Below are 19,413 nucleotides of genomic sequence, written 5' to 3'. Positions count from 1 at the left end.
GCATGCGGGAGGGCACTGAGGTTTATCTGAAGGGTGAGGAATGCACTTCTGCTCCTGATCATTCTGTAGTGTGTAGACACATACAATTACATGGTGCTTGCAATGTACACGCTCCTAATTTGGCTTGCGTCCTAAAAGGTGTACCGGTACCTGTGCCGGTTATAACCCCTTCATTCACACTGCTTGCTAACGGTAGTTATTTGCTTTTAAATAATGAAAATTGCTGCGGCATACCATACATAGTCACTGTTTCACAGCGTGTTGTTTGCTGTAATAATGTCCTTTTCCCGCCCCCGCATGGCCGGCTCGATGTTTCTATCTGGCCTTTGATTCCAACCTTGAGCGCAGAGTTCAGCCAGATGAGCAGAATAAGTGCTCTTTTGTCTCAAAGGGAGGTCGCTTTGACTTCATCCCGTGAAACCTTTCTTCTTCACGTGGCAAACACCCGCACGGAGGTGCAGGCGCTTTTGAATACTGACCTCCCCTTCCATTTGGGAACATTGATACAGACTATCTTTAATGCCTCGTCTACGACCGGCATAGTTCATTTTTTTAAACTTGTGGGCTCCGGCCTCGTGACCTCCTTTCAAACTATTTTTGGTGTGATTCCCGCATTTTTTCATTCTATTTTTTCCAGCGTCTTCGGAGGTCTTCCTTTGCTTCTCGCCCTTATAGCTGGAATACTTCTATTGGTTTGCGTGCTACGCAATGGCTGCGCACCTTGCGTACCGAGACAACATGCCCCGGCTGTTACATCTGCGTAACCGGATGTTTGAGTACTATGGCACGTTGCCCCTGGCGACTTTAAGTGTCGCGTATGGATTGTCCTTCCGGTTTCCCTCCTTTACTTGTGTGCAACCAGTCTTTCACTGCCTGGATTGTCCATTCCAGTGGGCTCTGGATTTATGCCTGTCAAACTCGGTGTCACCTGTACCGGATTTTGGTCAACTAATGGGCCCCTTAACGGCTCATGAGTTTGAATGTTCTGGTGTCGGGTTTATGGCCTTGGGTGCGGCACATGGAGTCCTTGGAAATTGGGCCATTGAAGAGGCTGCGATTGACTTGCTGGAACGAAGTTATATCGAGGAACCTTCCTGTTGTCCCCGTGTGGTGCTGGAAGCTCCAACTGTGAGTGAACACGTGTGTTCCTTTCCCTTGCTGGATTGGATGGCGGATAATTTTGCGGAACGCTCCAATGACTTCCTCTTGGAGGCTGTTGCAACTTATTGTGCCTATACCTTGATGGATTGACTTTTTGTCTTGGTCATCTCATGGTGCATCCATCGATGTCATTTTTCCCCATTTTTTCATGTTTTTTTTTATCTGACGACATCATTTTCCATTTTTGGACATTTTTTTTTATTTTTTTCCCTTTCGAACTTTACACTTACCTTATATGGACTTATAGTTCATGCCCTTGGTTCCGTTCTTTCTAACTTGAACTCTGCGTTCTTGATAAGTGCGCCCCTAGTGGTTAGTAGTCCGATCAAGGGGGGGTGTAGTATGGGTTAACCACTCCCTATGTACAACGCTAAGTTAGCATAACCTCGTCGGCTGTTAGAAAGCCAGCTTGCCGCTTCTGCTGCTTTTGCACGCAACACTGTTGTTACATGTTATTCATTCGAGAACTGCTGACTCGACTTTGCTTCACATGAGAACCGTCTGTTGTTTAACATCCCAAACAGTGAGCAGTGACCTTGGTCTGTACACCGTGTAAAGAACGAGTCTGGGTCACTAGACGGTGCAGGTTGTTGTGTTCAGGTTGATCGTACCACTTCTTAGCCATAACATACATACAGCTGCCAATACCTGAAAGACGAGTCCTTTAATATTGCAGAGCAGCATGTTTTCACTTGCATTCGAAACGAAGAGCTGTTGCAGGAGAGAGCCTAGCTGATCCTGTGATGTGATTCCACTAAGCTGATCTATAAGGTATGGGGTCCCCCATGCAAGCCTAAGAGACCTTCTATTAGTCTAATAATAACTTATTAGTTGTTAGAGAAAGGAGGGTGGTCGCTTTCCACTGTCATTATTATTATGATTGCTCCTTTAATTTTCTATGGTATTGTAACAATGCTGATGGTGCTGATCCTAACCATTTGTCTGCTTGTGTTAGCCAAAGTACTGCATCTTAGGACGCGAGGTTTATAAAATAAACTCTTTAAATTTTACCGTGTCTTTGTTATTCTGTTGTGGACTGATATATAGCTACCAACGGGTATTTCGGATTCCACCACTCCTGAGAGTATCTAAGTCGCTTGTTCTGGGTTGTCTATACATTGGGACCGCCGAGCTAAATCTCGGATAACGAATGTGACACTAAGCTAGTCGGATAGGGGTTCTTGGTTCTGAGGGGAGTTTCTGGTACACCACAATTCTCTGAGGTCCTGGTTTCCTGCGCATAGTTCTGTGCATAAGCAGAATCCCTGCAACAGTGTGCCCAGGGCTGGTAGACCAAATACTGCTGGTGGGCCTGCAGTGCTGATTTGCGCTGCCCACCAAAGCAGCTTTTAAGGTATGTTTCAGACCTGCCATTGCAGAGTCTACAGGCAGTCCAGAACTGCCTTTGTAACTGTGAGGTGCACCCACTTCCCAGTCCCTGCACCTTCTCTTCTCACTATGTAAGACACCCCTATGGCAGGGTGCGTTGTCTGTGACAGGAAGAACATGCCTAGGTCTATGTAGCATGTTCTAATAGCGAGTTACCCTCCATTTCACCATTTACTATTGTGAGGCTATCCGTTCTCATAGGCCAGAATGGGCAGGCTGAGTATTACATTCCATAATCCTACCGGCCCCCAGGAACCTGATAAGAAATTCGAATATGTTTAATCTCAGGACATTGAGATACATCTTTTAGTAAGGATCATTTGTATATCCCGTGTTCGAAAATGCCTCTTCTAGAAATGAGGTATTTTCTTACCTAAGCTTTCCTGTAGGCTTTGCTAGTATGTGTATTGGCCGTCTGGTTTTGGAGCAGCAGGGCCAGCTGGGTCAGACCTGGCAGGGGAGAGAGATCGGCATTCAGAGCATGGGGAGGTGTGACTCTTTGATCGGAACAGGGCCGTGCCTGGCAAGGTGAATGATGGCTCCACCTCCCACTGGGCATCTGATAGCAGACCCCCTGATTCTCAAAGGGCAGGATGTTGCCTCGTAAACCAAGTGCTCCCCGACCCCACCGAACTGGTTCTGTCTGGATTCAGTGATTTGTGACTTTAGAGAACAAAGACTTTTTAGGTATAAAACACTGCGCTGAAACCTCTTTCAAGTGTGTTCCTTCTGGATGTCAAGACTAAACTCTGTCTGAGTGAACGCAGGTGAGGCCTCTGTCGAGTAATCCGGAGCCTCTAGTTCTACTGTGAGGAACGTGGACTGGTAACCCTTGTTAACTCTGTGTGGGCCGCCGCAGCTAAGAGAGAGCTGCCGCCACTGAGAGCCCGCCTTAATTTGAACCTTCGGAACCTTCGCTGAATCTGTGTTGCCCGCCGCAGCTAAGAGAGAGCTGCTGCCGCTGAGAGCCCGCACCTTTGCCAACTTTGCCTCATCGTGATTGGTCCTGTGGGCCGCCGCAGCTGAGAGAGCTGCTGCCGCTGAGAGCCCGCACCTTTGCCAACTTTGCCTCATCGTAATTCGTCCTGTGGGCCGCCGCAGCTAAGAGAGAGCTGCTGCCGCTGAGTGCCCGTACCTTTGCCAACTTTGCATCATCGTGATTTGTCCTGAGGGCCGCCGCAGCTAAGAGAGAGCTGCTGCCGCTGAGAGCCCGCACCTTTACCAACTTTGCCTCATCGTGATTCATCCTGTGGGCCGCCGCAGCTAAGAGAGCTGCTGCCGCTGAGTGCCCGCACCTTTGCCCACTTTGCAAATCTGTTTTTATTGAGTTTGAATTTTAGTACAGGAGTGTATTGTACGGCATCATGCTTCACATACAGTAAGACATAAACTTATACAGGCTGATAGATCATGCCGACTGTCAAGGGGGGGGACAACCTGATGTCTGTTTGCGCGCCCACCACCACCCTCCTGGGAGCCAGCCACTTCACCCTTAGCAGTTCCGATGTCCACTCTTGAGGAGGGGCCAACACCACCACCCACCAGCCATTGAGCCGTACAAAGGTAACTAACCTCGCCTACACAACTGAGGCATCAATAAAGTCGAAAAGGTTACATGCAATACAAAAGGAAGAACCCATAACAAAGGCAGCGTTTACAGCGATTCGCATGGTGCGCTCCTACCCCCTTCCCACCCCGACCCCCCCCCCTGAACTCCAGGAGCACCCCTCTAATCCCCAATGGGCGCAAATATCCCCAAGTGTTCCCAGACGCCCCATCTATGGGCCAGTGATAATGGGGGCCATGCTATCTCGTCAGCGAGGCTGCCTACACTGCGCCGCCGCCTGCGCCATTGCCATCCTGTCTGGCCTCACCCGTGCAGCCTGTGGTACCCTCCCCCTCCGAGCGCCGAAACTCAGCAAGCAACTGTTCCCAGCGGTCCACCATGGGCTCCCTACGCAGCCCCAGGGTGTCCTCCCTACGGATGGCCGTCCCCTCCGCCCTGGCCCATGCCTGAAACGATGAACTCCAGGGCCGTGCGTGCGGTGGGTAGTGTGCCTTCCATCTCCAGGTGATGAGGCGCTTCGCCACCACGAGCCCCAGATCCAGGAATCGGGACGCTACCTTGTCCTTGGGCGATCTGGTAAATTGGTGTAAGATGTGTTCGGGCCAGTCGAAGGGAATGCTGCGCCCCACACTCCCCTGCAGCTGCCCACTAACCGCCATCCAATAGGTGTGCATCACTGGGCAGCCCCACAGCATGTGTAGCAGCCCCGCCCCTAGCTCACGGCACCAAGGGCAGATCGCGTCAGCGCGGTGGTAGTACCTATTAATCAGCTCAGGTGTGAGGTAGGCCCTGTGAACTATGAACAGCTGGATTTGACGGAACCGCATATTGCGGGGGATCCGCCGGGTGGGAGCCCATCCTCCGACACCAAGGTCTCGTACGGTATCAGCTCACCATCCCTGTATAGGTCCCCCAGCGTGTGCACGTCCGCCGCCCACCAGCCCGTCAGCACGGGGCCGCGAGCACCCCCCCACCTCAAGGAGAACCCTCTAGGGTTATCGCCGGCGCATATGGCAATACTGCGCACCTTTGCCCACTTTGCATCATCGTGATTCGTCCCAAGGGCCGCTGCAGCTAAGAGAGAGCTGCTGCCGCTGAGTACCCGCACGTTTGCCAACTTTGCATCATCGTGATTCGTCCTGTGGGCCGCCGCAGCTAAGAGAGAGCTGCTTCCGCTGAGAGCCCGCACCTTTGCCAACTTTGCCTCATCGGGATTGGTCCTGTGGGTCGCCACAGCTAAGAGAGAGCTGCTGCCGCTGAGTGGCTGCACCTTTGCCAACTTTGCATCATCGTGAGTCATCCTGTGGGCCGCCACAGCTAAGAGAGCTGCTGCCGCTGTGAGCCCACCACGGAGCTGCACGACGAGAGTCATCGCTACCACCAACCCGGACCGCCGCGTGCTGCTGCCGCTGAGAGCCCGCCTGTCCCCGAGTGCCCGAATCATTGTAAGTGCACGCTGCGGACCACTGCAGCCAAGAGTTGTGGTGGGTGGGAGTCCGCCTGTCACAGTCTCCGCTTCTTCGAGAAGCTGCGTGCCGTGTCCCCTTCCAACGGCAGGTATCTGGTGCGCAACGGGTCACATAGACCCAGGCCTTGAACTCAGTCAGTGCCACGTTCTCCTGAATACGCTATTGCATTTTTAAGTCCATACTGATTTACGTGCATTGTGGCTTGCTAAAACGCTTTGAGAGTCTTGTGTTAAACCTTTGATAAAGATACTATTTTTCTATACCTACTTGAGTTGTGTCCTTTTGTGGTGTCGTTACTACCTTATTGTGCATGATCATAAATGCTTCACACACTGCCTCTGAGATAGGCCTAACTGCTTGTGCTACGTTACCACAGGGTTGAGCAGGGGTTATCAAAGGGGTAGCCCACTTTCCCTGACTTGGGAACAAGGGTCCCTATTTGGACATTGGCACCAGCCATTGCCAACTAGAGACCTCCATTTCTAACAGGTAAAATTACATAGGGAATCCCTAGAGGAGGATTTCCTCTTTGAAACACTTAGTAGCTCCCAAAGATCCACCCACACACTCCCTATGCTTAAAAGTATGTTAACACATGTGGACGACATATTTAAGGACCCTGTTCGTGCACGCATTCTCACCCCCAGGATAGACAAAAAATATAAACCTGCACCATCAGATCCAGCTTTCATTAAGGGCCAGTTACCTTTAGACTCTTTAGTGGTTTCTAATGCCTGTAAATGGGCCTATTCACAGACGTCAAGGGATGTTCCACCTCCAGATAAAGAGTCTAAGCTCATAGACACCTCCGGGAAAAGAGTAGCCTCCCAAGCTGCAAATTACTGGCGTATTGCTAATACCCAGGCCCTTTTAGCCAGGTACGATAGAGCACATTGGGACGAAATGGAGCAATTGCTCCAATTTCTGCCAGATGAGCATAAATCCAAAGCCCAAGACTTAGTGCAAGAGGGTAAGCTCATCTCTAATTCTTCGATTAGGTGTGCATTAGATGCAGCTGACACTGCGGCTAGAGCCGTCAAGACATGTGTTACTAAGAAGACACGCATAGTTAAGAATTTCGTGTTTTAAGCCCGAAGTTCAGGCTTCCATTCTTGACACACCATTCGACAAACAACATCTTTTTGGTCCTGTGGTAGACACGTCCTTAGAAAAAAAGAAAAAGGATACAGACGTGGCAAAATCTATGGGAGCCTTGCAGTCCCCTTCCAACCGTGGGTCCTTTCTGCGCACCTTCTATCGTGGGGGGTCCAAAAATAACTTTTTAGACACTGTGTCTACACCATACAAAGGCAACAATCAGCCCTCTTCCTCAAAAGCTTTTTTTAGAGGAGGCAACAATGGCAACGGTAGAGGTAGAGGGTCCACAACACGTACCTCCCCCTCAAATAACAAACAGTGACTTGCCAACGATTACCCCCCGATCATTCAACTCCTGTCAGGGGACGTCTTTCACAACTCCTCCCTGTCTGGCAATCAATAACTACAGACAAATGGGTGCTAGGAATTATCTGATCTGGTTATTGCCTATAGCTTACCAACAATCCTCCAAACATTCCCCCGCGTTCACACAAAATGTCACCAGATCAAATACACCTCCTCAAACAGGGGGTGCAGTCTCTCCTTTTAAAGGGAGCCATAGAGCCCGTACCACTACAATATCAAGGGTCAGGCGTATACTTCCTGTACTTTCTAATACCCAAAAAGGACGGCTCTCTCAAACCCAATTTAGACCTCAAAGAGTTCAATCACTACATACAATCAGATATTTTCACATGGTGACACTTCAACAAGTGCTCCCACTTCTACAACAAGGCGACTTCATGTCTAATCTAGACTTAAAAGACGCATATTTCCACATTCCAATACATCCAGCTCATCACAAATATCTCGGATTTGTGGTAGCGGGGCAGCATTACCAGTTCAAAGTGCTTCCATTTGGAGTCACCACTGGCCCCAGAGTATTTACCAAATGCCTGCAAGTAGTCGCTGCTCACCTACGAAGACAACATTTTCATGTCTTTCTGTACTCACACGACTGGCTCATCAAAGCCAGCACTTACATAAAGTGTTTCTAGCACACTCACATAATGCTACAGTAACTGCAACAACTGGGGTTTAAAGTCAATTTGTTAAAGTCTCATCTCCAACCTTCCAATACACAAACCTATCTAGGAGCCACTTTAGATACTCAAAAAGCTCTGGCTTTTCCCAGTGCATCCAGAATTCGCAATATTCAGGCTCTAATCGCTCAGTTTCAGCCCACCCACTCACTACCAGCTCCAGTGTATATGCAACTGCTGGGAATGATTGTATCCCTTGCAAGGCTTCATATGCGTCCCCTTCAGGAATGCTTAGCGAGTCAGTGGAAACAGTCGCAGGGTCATTTGACCGATCTAGTGTTGGTAAACAACCGCACCCATCGCTCTCTGCAGTGGTGGAACCCGCAACATTTATCAAAAGGGCAGCCCTTGATAGACCCTGTTCCACAGACAGTACTAACAGCAGACATGTCACTCACTGGTTGGGGAGCTCATCTCCAGAATAACACAATTCAAGGCATGTGGAGTCAAAACCAAAAGGCTCTCTACATAACTCATCTAGAGCTGCTAGCAGTGTTTCTAGTGCTCAAAGCTTTTCAAATTCACCTTCTAGACAAGCTGTCCTAGTCCGCACCGATAACATGACAGTTACGTACTATATACAAAAATAGGGAGGGGACACACTCTGCAACTGTCACACCTAGCTCAAATCTTTTGGAAATGGGCCAGACACCACAAAATGTATCTCCCAGCAGAACACCTTCCAGGAGTGAACAATCAAATTGTCGATCTTCTCAGCAGACAGAGGCAGCAAATCCACGAGTGAGAACTTCACCCTCAAGTTCTCCTCCCATACTTTCAAAATTGGGATTTTCCTCAAATAGATCTTTTCACCACACACGAAAATGCAAAATGCCCAAGCTTCGCCTCCAGGTATCCACACCCGCTCTCCAAAGCCAATGCACTATGGATGAACTGGTCAGGGATATTTGCATACGCTTTTCCGCCTCTCTCACTCATTCAATCAGTGGTTTGGAAACTCAGGCAAACATCTCTCATACTAATCCTAATAGCTCCCACATGGCCCGTCAACCTTGGTTCATGACCCTGTTGGAGCTATCAGTAGTTCCACATCAAAAGCTACATCTCACATCCAGTCTCTTCACACAGAGCCATGGAGAAATCCGGCACCCAGATCCCAAAGAACTCAACTTAGCAATCTGGCTCCTGAAGTCGTAGAGTTTGGATATCTGAATCATTCTCCAGACTGTATGAACATTATCAAAGAGGCTAGAAGGCCTACTACAAGAGCTTGTTATGCAGCTAAATGGAAACGATTTGTTAGCTATTGCAATAATAACAATATCAATCCTTTGGATGCTTCCATACAAAATATCATTGTAATTGTAAAACATTTATAAAGCGCATGGTTACCAAAGGCATCCCAGCGCTGGAGGCCAAAGTTCATGAACTACATATCAGTTTATGGAAACAGAAAGGTCTTTATACGTTTCCAGAAGACCAGATAGTTGGTTTCACACCGAATGGCAAGGGGGAGGGAGTTCCATAGCCTTGCTGCGTTATATGAGAAAAGGCAACCTCCTGTACGTGCTTTCCTAATTCTAGGTACAGTTGCCAACTGTTTATTGCCTGATCGCAGGATTCTCTCAGGATGGTAAAAGGAAATAAGGGAGCGTGTGATAGGAGGGCCAGAACCTGACAGTACCTTATGTGAGATACAGAGAGCCTTAAACTGCACTCTCTGCTGAATGGGCAGCCAGTGAAGGGCGGCCAGAGCGGCCCCTGCTGACTGTCGGCTGGGAATATTGAGGAGTTGTCGTGCGGCACAGTTCTGTACAATTTGCAGTTTCTTAACCGTAGTGCATGGTGCTCCTAAGTATAGGGCATTAGCGTAGTCGAGCCTGGAAAGAATGAGGAACTGAACTACCACTTTCCTTGCAAAGAAAGGGAGGAGAGGAATGATTTTACGTGTCATCCTCATCAGCCGAAAGCAGCTACCACCAACCTTCCTTGCTTGCTTCCCAAAGTCAAGATTACGATACAACCAAACCCCCAAACTCTTGATATAATCTTTGGGGGATGGGGGAGGGCCGAAGCAACTTGTCCAAGATGGTATTATGTTGGGTACAGAAGGTTTACCCAGAAACATCAGCTCTGTTTTAGATCCGTTCAACTTCAAGAATGAGCCCTCCATCCATGCTGAGACCTCTCCAAGACACATGGCCAGCTCTGAGGCAGTGTTGTTGAGCTGATTAAAAGAAACAATCAGCTGCGTATCGTCGGCATATGTAACGATTTGGATGCTGAACGGCTCTACCACACTCGCCAAGGGGCTCATGTACACATTAAAAAGTGTGGGGGACAGGGAGGATCCCTGAGGAACCCCACATCGAAGTGGCAGAGGGTCAGAGATGCAGTCTTCATAGAACACTTGAAATGACCGGTCGTCCAAAAAGGAATGGATCCATTTAAGGGCCAAATCAGTCACTCCTACATCTTTAAGCCTCTGGATAAGCAGCTGATGATTGACTGTGTCGAAGGCTGCGCTAAGATCTAAAAGCACAATGGCAGCGCAGCCCCCGTTAACTAAGATTTTCCTAGTTGCCTCAACCACAGCTAAAAGGGCAGTTTCTGTGCCATCTGTTATTTATTACATTTGCAGAGGTCAGAATTAGCTTACACATCCATCCGCTTACATTTTGCTGCAATAGCCACGTACCTCCAAAGTAGACAGCACTTGTCTCTGTTTAGAGTACCAGTTATCAAAGCATTTATGGAAGGACTAAAAAGAGTTATACCACCAAGACTTCCACCTGCCCCAGCGTGGAATCAAACATAGTCCTTACACGATTAATGGGTCCACCTTTTGAACCAATGCATAAATGTGAACTGCAATTTCTCTCATCGAAAATCGCTTTCCTCATTGCAATTACTTAATTGAGGATAGTGGATGAGCTACAGGCACTAACCATAGAAGAACCTTTTTTCCAGCTTCACAAAGACAAATTGGTCCTTCGTACCAACCCTAAATTTCTACCTAAAGTAGTATCTGCCTTTCACATTAATCAATCTGTTGAGTTACCTGTGTTCTTTCCTCAACCAGATTCTGTGGCAGAACGGGCTCTACACACTTTATATGTTATATAAAGTATATATGCTTTGTTATATTACATAGAAAGGACAAAACCATTTTGTAATACAAAACAACTTTTCATTGCTTTTGCTCAACCTCACAAAGGCAATTCTATATCCAAATCAGGTATTGCTAGATGGATTGTTAAATGTATTCAAACATGTTATATGAAAGCAAAGAGAAGTTAACCAATACCCCCTAGAGCGCATTCCACTCGCAAAATAGGGGCTACTATGGCTTTTTTAGGAAGCATTTCCATAGTTGACATTTATAAAGCTGCAATATGGTCTACACCACACACACTCACCAAACACTATTGTGTAGATGTGTTAGCAAGGCAGCAAGCTAATGTAGGCTAAGCAGCACTCACTGCAACAGCTACAGGTTAGCTACCACTTTGGGAGAATACTGCTGCATAGTCTATGCAAAGCATGTGATCTACAGCTCACATGCCTCAAACGGATAATGTTACTAACCCAGTAAGCATCTGTTCTTGGCAATGAAGAGCTGTAGATTCACATGTGCCCATCGGCCTCCCCGGGTACCTATACCTGTTGCAGTTCTTTCTTATCTTACATATATACGCATGGACATCTCTATTCTACCTTTACACACTCCATTCTCACCTTCTGCGGGAAAACAATCTAGCAAGGAAGTTGATGCCCATGCGCACTATCATCAAAAGGAGGAGTCACCTACCTTGTGACTGGAAAGACTTCTTAGAAGAAAAACAACTTGCAAACATCCGGACCCAACACTAGATGGCAGGAGCATGCAAAGCATGTGAATCTACAGCTCTACATGCCAAGAACAGATGCTTACTGGGTAAGTAACATTATCCTTTGTCAGTTACATGATTTAAAATGCTTTACTCCTGAGTAAGAATAATATTAAACATAGCTAGATTCGGCAATGTTTTCCACTGACACAAGTACATAACCTGCATAAGCAAAGACTTTGTCTTCAGCATTACTACTACTCAGACTCTTGAATAATGATACGTTTCCTAACTAGCATTGTAGAGGCTCTACAGTGAATGCAAATACAAGCGGAAACAAGCTTTACCAGTGCATCTAAAAAGTGAAAAATAATAAATAGTACTTGTCGGACCCTGTTTGGACTACCATGGTGCAAGTAGGCCCTCAGCTGGATATGGAGGGGGTGTAGTTTGGCTCTGGTGTGCTAGGGTACGTCCTCATATTGCTCTGTAAACTACCCAGCTCCACAATAACTGATTGTCCAATCCAGTGCTGTATTTTATAAACGAAAAGTACTTTATTAAACACAAAAAATAGCTATTACACAAGTAATGGTGAACAGCCACTATTTAGTGAACTGAATGCTGGAGTTACTGTGCCTTGACTGTTGTGTCCTTCGCAACCCATACGTGGGATTCACTCCTCTAAACTAAGCTGTTCTTTCGTTTAGGTAAAAATATCAGCATGATTTACTGTTCAGGTACTGATTACTTCCCCCAGTAAATTGTATTTGCTCCGTTTCTCATTGTTTTGATTAGTCCGTAGTTTCTCACCATGATGTTAGTCTCTAAAGCGCAGGACTGATGCCGCAGTCAACCAGCAATAGTTGAGCGTCTCCTGCTTCTTGGAGAAAGTATGTTTCCTAATCAAAACACAGCCTCAGTTAGTTCTGGTGAGGTCTCAGTGCAGGGCTGTTGTAGGAGCAGGAACTGACTTTGGAGGCCCTGCGACGAGGAATTTCAAGTAGTCTGAAGTCTCAATGTTCCTATTGGGTGGGTCTTGTCCGGTTCGCCCTCCTGTTCATTTCTGAGCACAGGTCAGCGTGTGAAGGCTCAAGTGAGCAGTATCAGTCTCTGGGTCACAGTGGCACAGGATGTGCCACGCTTGCACATGTTTGGTCACAGCAGCATGAGATGAGCTGCGCTCGCACTTGTCTGGTCACTTCTTGCTCTTCCTAGACAGTCGGACTTCCTTCATGGATGGCAGGCTCCTTCTTTTTTTCGGCAGGTTCATTGTCTTCTAGGCAGCACATGTCAGATGAGCAGCTTCTTCAAGCAAGTCCAGAATTCAGGTGGTGTCCCTCCACCCCTGGAAAGCTGGCTGTCTGGCAGAAGCTAACTCTTGTTGCATAGAAGTCCTGTGAGTACCCTTGGGAGCTCTCCTTTCCTAGTTCATAGATAGCTTGGAACTGTAACAGCAAATGGCTTAGTGGCTTCAACTTTCATATAGTAAAAGCAGACAGAAGATGTGAATTAAAGGCAGCAGATGTGAACTGGTTTCGGGCGATAGTCCTTTTAAGGCTCCTCTCAAGGCACACTCTTTGTGTAGAGTGATGCTTCTCACAGCAGGGCAATCTCCAGCCTGAGGGCACCCCCAGCTGAGGCACAAGGTGTGATCTTTCTGGCATCAGCCACACTAAGCAGTAATCAAAGAAAGACAAAAGTCTGGCCTCACGGAAGAGTCCTTTCACCTTGCACAACAGAGACTGCAGTCCTATATTTCACCCCTCCACCTACTTAATTGCAGGGCTACAGGAAGAGCAGCTCCCCTCAGCAAAATGGCTAATTTAATTTCTAAAGCGTTACAAAAGGGAGTGGTGATGGACGGAGCATCAGAACCAATCTAACACTCACACCCAGTCAACAGATCTGGGTTTGATCCATCACCATTCTTTAGCCCACTCTGCCACCCCAGTTCAGACACGGCCATATGCAAATCAGTCTGACCCTGTGCCTCATGGGAACAGTCCAGCCCGAACTGCCAAGCCATGCCTTCCCTGGACCGGAAACAAGCTTCCTAGGACCGGTTTCTGGCATTTCAGCCGTCTTCAGCCAGGGTTGCTTGAATCCAGTGGCAAAGTGAGCAAGGGACTCACGTCTGAGCATACCCTGCCAACTTATGGCGAACAAAGTGGTACAAAAGGGAGTGGTGATGGACGGAGCATCAGAACCAATCTAACACTCACACCCAGTCAACAGATCTGGGTTTGATCCATCACCATTCTTTAGCCCACTCTGCCTCCCCAGTTCAGACATGGCCATATGCAAATCAGTCTGACCCTGTGCCTCATGGGAACAGTCCAGCCCGAACTGCCAAGCCATGGCTTCCCTGGACCGGAAACAAGCTTCCTAGGACCGGTTTCTGGCATTTCAGCCGTCTTCAGCCAGGCTTGCTTGAATCCAGTGGCAAAGTGAGCAAGGGACTCACGTCTGAGCATACCAGCTCCGCCCATCACCACCCCCTTTTGTACCGCCTAATTTAATTTCTAAAGCAGACTTCTTTTCTCTCTCTCCCCACTTCCTTTGCTAGTTGTCCTCCCAGCAACTTTAAGAATGGCAGTTATACGTGTCCACTTTCTGAGAAAACAACCACACCTTCATCTTGCGCACAAGGCCAGGCAATGGGCATCTAAAATAGACCTCCCTGGCCTCCATTACTCTCACTCACTCATACATGTAATGCACGTACCGTACAAGATATGTACATTAACATACTTAACATCCACTTGTTATGTTCACTTATTGTCTGGGAAGCACACAGAAGCAGAACATTGCACAAGTGAGCAATTAGACCTCCACTCAAGTGAAACATATAAAAAGGTCTGACTACAACTTGAATTCACAAAACATGGTACTCTGCCACCACCGCTCTATGTACTAAAGCCAAGACGGGACAGTAGTCCACTGTCAATGCAATGAAGGTATGCTTGATGCTTCTCTCCAGGTCACAGGACAGGTCCAGGTCCTCAAGTTTGTCAAGGGACAAACTTAGGAATCTGCACGCACACTAAATTAGTGCGAGACTAGGACAAAACAAATAACGGTTATCACATAGTTACAATTGGTCACTCAGGGCCCCAACTGTACACCATGTTGGGGCCTTCTCTTCCCAAAGGCAATGCGATGTTTAGGAGTAGCAAACAATTCAGTGTGAGAGATGGCGTGATAAACCAACTCAGTATTAACCACAGCTAATTATCCTTGGAGGAGATCTGCTTTATCTAGATGGAGAATTGTTTTAATTATACTGACTAGTCTCTGTGCTAAGACTTTCACATAAACATCAATCTTGGTTAATGAGTGAACTTCGTCTTTAATTTCACAAGTGTGCAACATCCTTACCGGACCTAAACACTAACTTTAATAAGGGATTTTGGTAATACATTTTTAAGTAATCTTCAACTTGCCTGTTTTAAGTAATGATAATTTTAATGTTAGGAAGTTTAAGTGTGGAAAAGTAATTGTTAAATAATGACCTAGTGCCAGGAATGCTGGCTTGTTTAGGTTACCTGACATTTGCATGAGGTTTGGTGACTACTCACAAGCCCTGTCCATTGATTCAATGACAATAGAGAAGTTTGGCATATCTAGCTACATAACCAATCTGTGTTTTTTTTTCATCCACTTGTAATATTTTTATTTCAGGCTCGTAATGTGCAAATACTTTTTATTGTTAGTGTACTCATGCATTTTAATTGTGGTCAGTAATTCTCCCTATATGAAGTAATCCTATATCTGCCAGTGGGAGTAATCAACTTTATTACACGATTTTATTTCCCAAGTACAGTGTTCATTTTTTCTGCTTATTTACTTCCTGTATATGTTCTGTTTTTTCACCTTCCCATAGTAACTACTTTGCACTTTGCTTTGGTGAGATTCGAATCCGTATGGATCTGCAAAGTGGAATTGGTCAACTGCCACAGCCCTTGGATCCTCCTGCCGAGGATACGGGGCAGAGCAGAAGCAAAATGGAGGTCAGCCCATCGCTTCTAAGGTTTCTCTCTCAGGTAAATGCCTACTAATTCCAGATTGTTGGTATATGTTTCATCGTTTTTGTGTTGGAACAATAATTCTTATTTGTCTTGCTCTTTTTCTCTCCAGCTACTTTCTGTTCATGTTGAATCCATTAATGTCATGGTTTTGAACGTGGCTGCTTCGGAGTCCCTATGGCACCTAACCATCTCCAAAACACACGTGTTGCTGGACAGTGATGGGAAAAGGTCAGTGGCTTCATCACAACCTCACTTGAATCATGATTGAATTAAAAAATATGCAGGATGGAAGCAGAAGTATATATTTTTGAAAAACTAGCAGCTTGGTATGCTCTGTATCTCGGAGTTAGTTGTCAGAAAAGACTTCAGCGGCTGGCTCCGTAACACCTTCCAATAGTGGCCTTCTTTAAACTGGAGTGGTGATTGCAGGGAGAGCGAAAGGCTTCTCAACATTGCTGTGCCTTCCTTTGCATAATGCTATCTTTATTTTTAGTATGGCAACAATGGGGCATCTCTGTTTCCCTCAGAACCTGGGTATGTATGTGATAGGCTACAATGGTTGAGTCGGGGAGAACACAATTTCTTTGAAGAAAAGAAAATTTAAAAAGTATCTGTTGAATAAGTATGACAGGTATAGCATTGGTTAAATCATGATACGCATATCAAATAATGTTGGAACGCATATCAGATGACGTTGGAACACAGAATAGAACAGAGCACCTGTTAGTATATGCTTGCAAAAGACTCTTCTTTTATATCCATTAAAGTTTGAATCAATATTTACAAATGATCAGAAGGCTGTCAATACAGGAAATACTGACAAAGGTGACGTGATATGGTGACATTAAGTGCTCAGTGATAGTGGTGCAGTGCATATATACAAGGTGATAGTATGTACAATTTGTTAGAATGCGGTCAGATTGACGGTAGGCAATATCTCTGGTAGACAGCAGGTAAGCTTATTGATTTAACACCCAGAGATTTGATTGAACTGAGCCATATATAGTCGTCGACGTTTTGACCCTGACAGAGCGTTATTAGAATGTCGTGGCGGGTCTTCTTCAGGACAAGTTGGAGTGTTGACAGCCTAAAAAATGAGCCGAAGAGAATTCAGAAACGCGTTCCAACCAAAGGTAAATAAGGGGTGGCCAATTACTCACCCAAAAAGTGGTATGACTCACTTGCTGGGTGGAAGCCGTCAGAGGATCTAAAAATAGATCAGAGAAATTGAGCCCTGGCAGTGCTCCACGGGGGCAAGGAGAGACATAGCATGTAAGTGGAGGGGCTTACCTGCACACGTCAGTAAAGCTCAGGGAGTGAAGATTGCTTCATAAAGTACAGGCCCTGAGAGAAAAATGCACTGTGTCAGGGCTGGGAGACAAAGGTAAAAATTGAGGCAGCCAAAAGAAAGCATTATAAAACCTTGATGAGGCTTACCTAACACAATGTGGTATTTAATTCCAGAACGTGGAGGAATCAGAGTAAATGAGGTCCCTCAGGGGGCCAGGCATCAGTCCTTTGGGAAAGCGCAATGGGGTTATGTCTAAGACATTTTATTTTTAGGACATATATACATTTAAAATGATGAATGCAATAAAAAATCAGAAGGACCTAGTATCTTTTTGGGCAGAGTACGACCACAAACCTGTTTAAAGCTCTTGCAAATTAAGTTGCATTAGTGAAATTAACGTTGGGTTCTAAGGGCTATGTTAAAAGCGTATGGACCAGAGAGTATGAGCCCTCAGCAGTCTCTAGAAATCTTTTAACCTAATTCCTTTGGCAATGTTTGTCAGCTACTGAAGCTGCGATGTACATTGTTACAAATGTATCATGTAGACTGTAATATATCTGTCCTTTGTCTTAGTTTCTTTGTGTCGTAGGTCTAAGTTGCTGCAACTCAATGAGTTTGAGGCCAAGGTACTGAGAATCTCCCACACTTCACACTCACCCAAAAAGTAACACCTGAAGAGAACCGGCATTCTCACACTATAAAAATGAGCATGCAAATAAACTGCTCCAAGTCTCAGTGTCAATCTTTCTGTCTCAATAGTGTGGCCACTAGACAACATCGGGTACTGTTCAGGGAGCTCAGTTACAGCTTCAACAGGCTTTTAAATTCTTGGTTCCAACAGGGAGACTAGTGGTGTTCGATAATTGTCTTTGCTTCCAAATAAACACCATTTCCCAGATCACTGCATGCAACAAACTTCATTCATTCACTAATGGTGGTCTATGTTTTCTGCTGGCAAGGGCAATTGTTGGACTTAAGTCACCCACTGGACTCACTAGTTCCCACTGAGAGGTGGAGTTTTGGATGGCACTTACATATTGGTTAATAGTTCCAAAATCACAACAACCAAGCTCAGCTAATAAACCCTCACAAAAGACCTAAGGTAAAAGAGATGCCATTATCTTTCTTACACCTGAAACAGTGAAATGAGTTCCCACTGTTTAAGATGAGGTAATGGGTTATTGCTGGCTCAATATCAGGTCCATTCTTGGTCCAAACACTACCTCGACCCTATGTAAAGCAGATGTCACCAGACTGAGTCACGCCAAGTAGGCAGCAGAGTCTTGGTTCCAGAGTAGGTTCAATTCCTTGAGATGTTTGTCTTTGCTCAAGTGCAAGCGGCTGGCCTTGTAATTGTTCCTGGGGTCAGGCGGCTTTCTGGTCAGTTCTCTGGTGTCTATTGTGTTCTGGGTCAGCTGGCCAAAACATTTAACAAGTATTCACTGCTGACACTGAAACCTCAAGAGCCAAATGCTGCTCTGAGCTCACAGAATATCATGAACCTATAATAACCCACTATAGCCTAGATCTGCCAGTTTTCTCCCTCTCTTTTATGCTCTCAGCTCTGTTAGCATTCTCAGCGCCAGGACACGCTATGGGGTAGCAGCTACGTTTTATAAAATTGTTAACATAACATAACTTTTGACTTTGGCTTTGATTGACTCGTAAGGCATTACAATGGTGAGCAGTCAAAAGTATTTTATTTTGTAACACATTTTAAAGAATTTTGAGATTGTAGCATCAAGGTACAGCATATCAACAATGCTTCGAAGGTGCTATGATTCCCGGACCCCACCACCCCCCGCTTCAACCCATCAGCCACCTCACCTCCCCCTGGTCATTACTTGTAAAGATGTGCGCTGGTCATGAGTTATAGCCCCAAACCAATTTATGTTCGGATTTCATAATCTAAAGTCATAGTGCGAGGGAGCCTCTCGGAGTGATGGTGGTTCCTCTATAGTCCGCCCATGTTCCCCATATTTTCGTATATTTTCAGGGACAGCCTCTAGCCTCATAAACTGGTTTTTGGCTATTAATGCGCCATTCCAGCCCTCTTTTACACCCTGCAATCGAGGGTGGAGAATCTGCTTTCTATTGTCGTGTGATAACCCTTTTTGCCACAGTTGAGCCCAGCCAGTGCAAAGGCAATTTTTAATGATCCATTTCAACATCAGTGGTGATGTGGAGGAGCATCAATTTGGGGTAAAGTGGTATGGGCTACCCTAGCACAGGAGAGTACTCACTCCAAATAGGGGGGTAGCTTTGTGAATCCCTATGTGGTGTGTAAGAAATTCCCTCTGCCTGCGTATTGAATCGCAGGCAGAGGGAAGCCACAACTATCCCCATCATCCAAAGCATACGTCCGTTAAGATATGATCTACGGAAATATTTTAGCAGCAGGAGGCAAAGCTGTGTCCGCCCATTCTTTGTCAGCGAGGGTGCCCTTGTGCCGCTCCTAGGCAGTTTGTACCACCTCAGAGGTGTCTGGCATATGGTGTATCAGTGAACGGTAGACCTGTGTTATCTTGTAGTCTCCCAGTTCCCCAAGGAGGAGTTTTTCCCAATCTTATCCT

General features: G+C 46.3%; 1 protein-coding gene across 1 annotated transcript in view; it reads left to right on the top strand.

The window, feature by feature from the left end:
* Positions 1–19,413, top strand: part of BLTP2 (bridge-like lipid transfer protein family member 2) — an 800,213-nt gene that overhangs the window by 198,501 nt on the left and 582,299 nt on the right. The window contains exons 4-5 of the mRNA XM_085649125.1: positions 15,405–15,564; positions 15,659–15,777. Coding sequence (XP_085505251.1) covers positions 15,405–15,564; positions 15,659–15,777 — 279 coding nt within the window. The remainder of the gene's footprint in view (positions 1–15,404; positions 15,565–15,658; positions 15,778–19,413) is intronic.

This window comes from Triturus cristatus, chromosome 3_2 (assembly GCF_964204655.1).
Source record: "Triturus cristatus chromosome 3_2, aTriCri1.1, whole genome shotgun sequence".
NCBI classification, from domain to species: Eukaryota; Metazoa; Chordata; class Amphibia; order Caudata; family Salamandridae; genus Triturus; species Triturus cristatus.
This window is presented reverse-complemented; position numbering and strand designations above follow the sequence as displayed.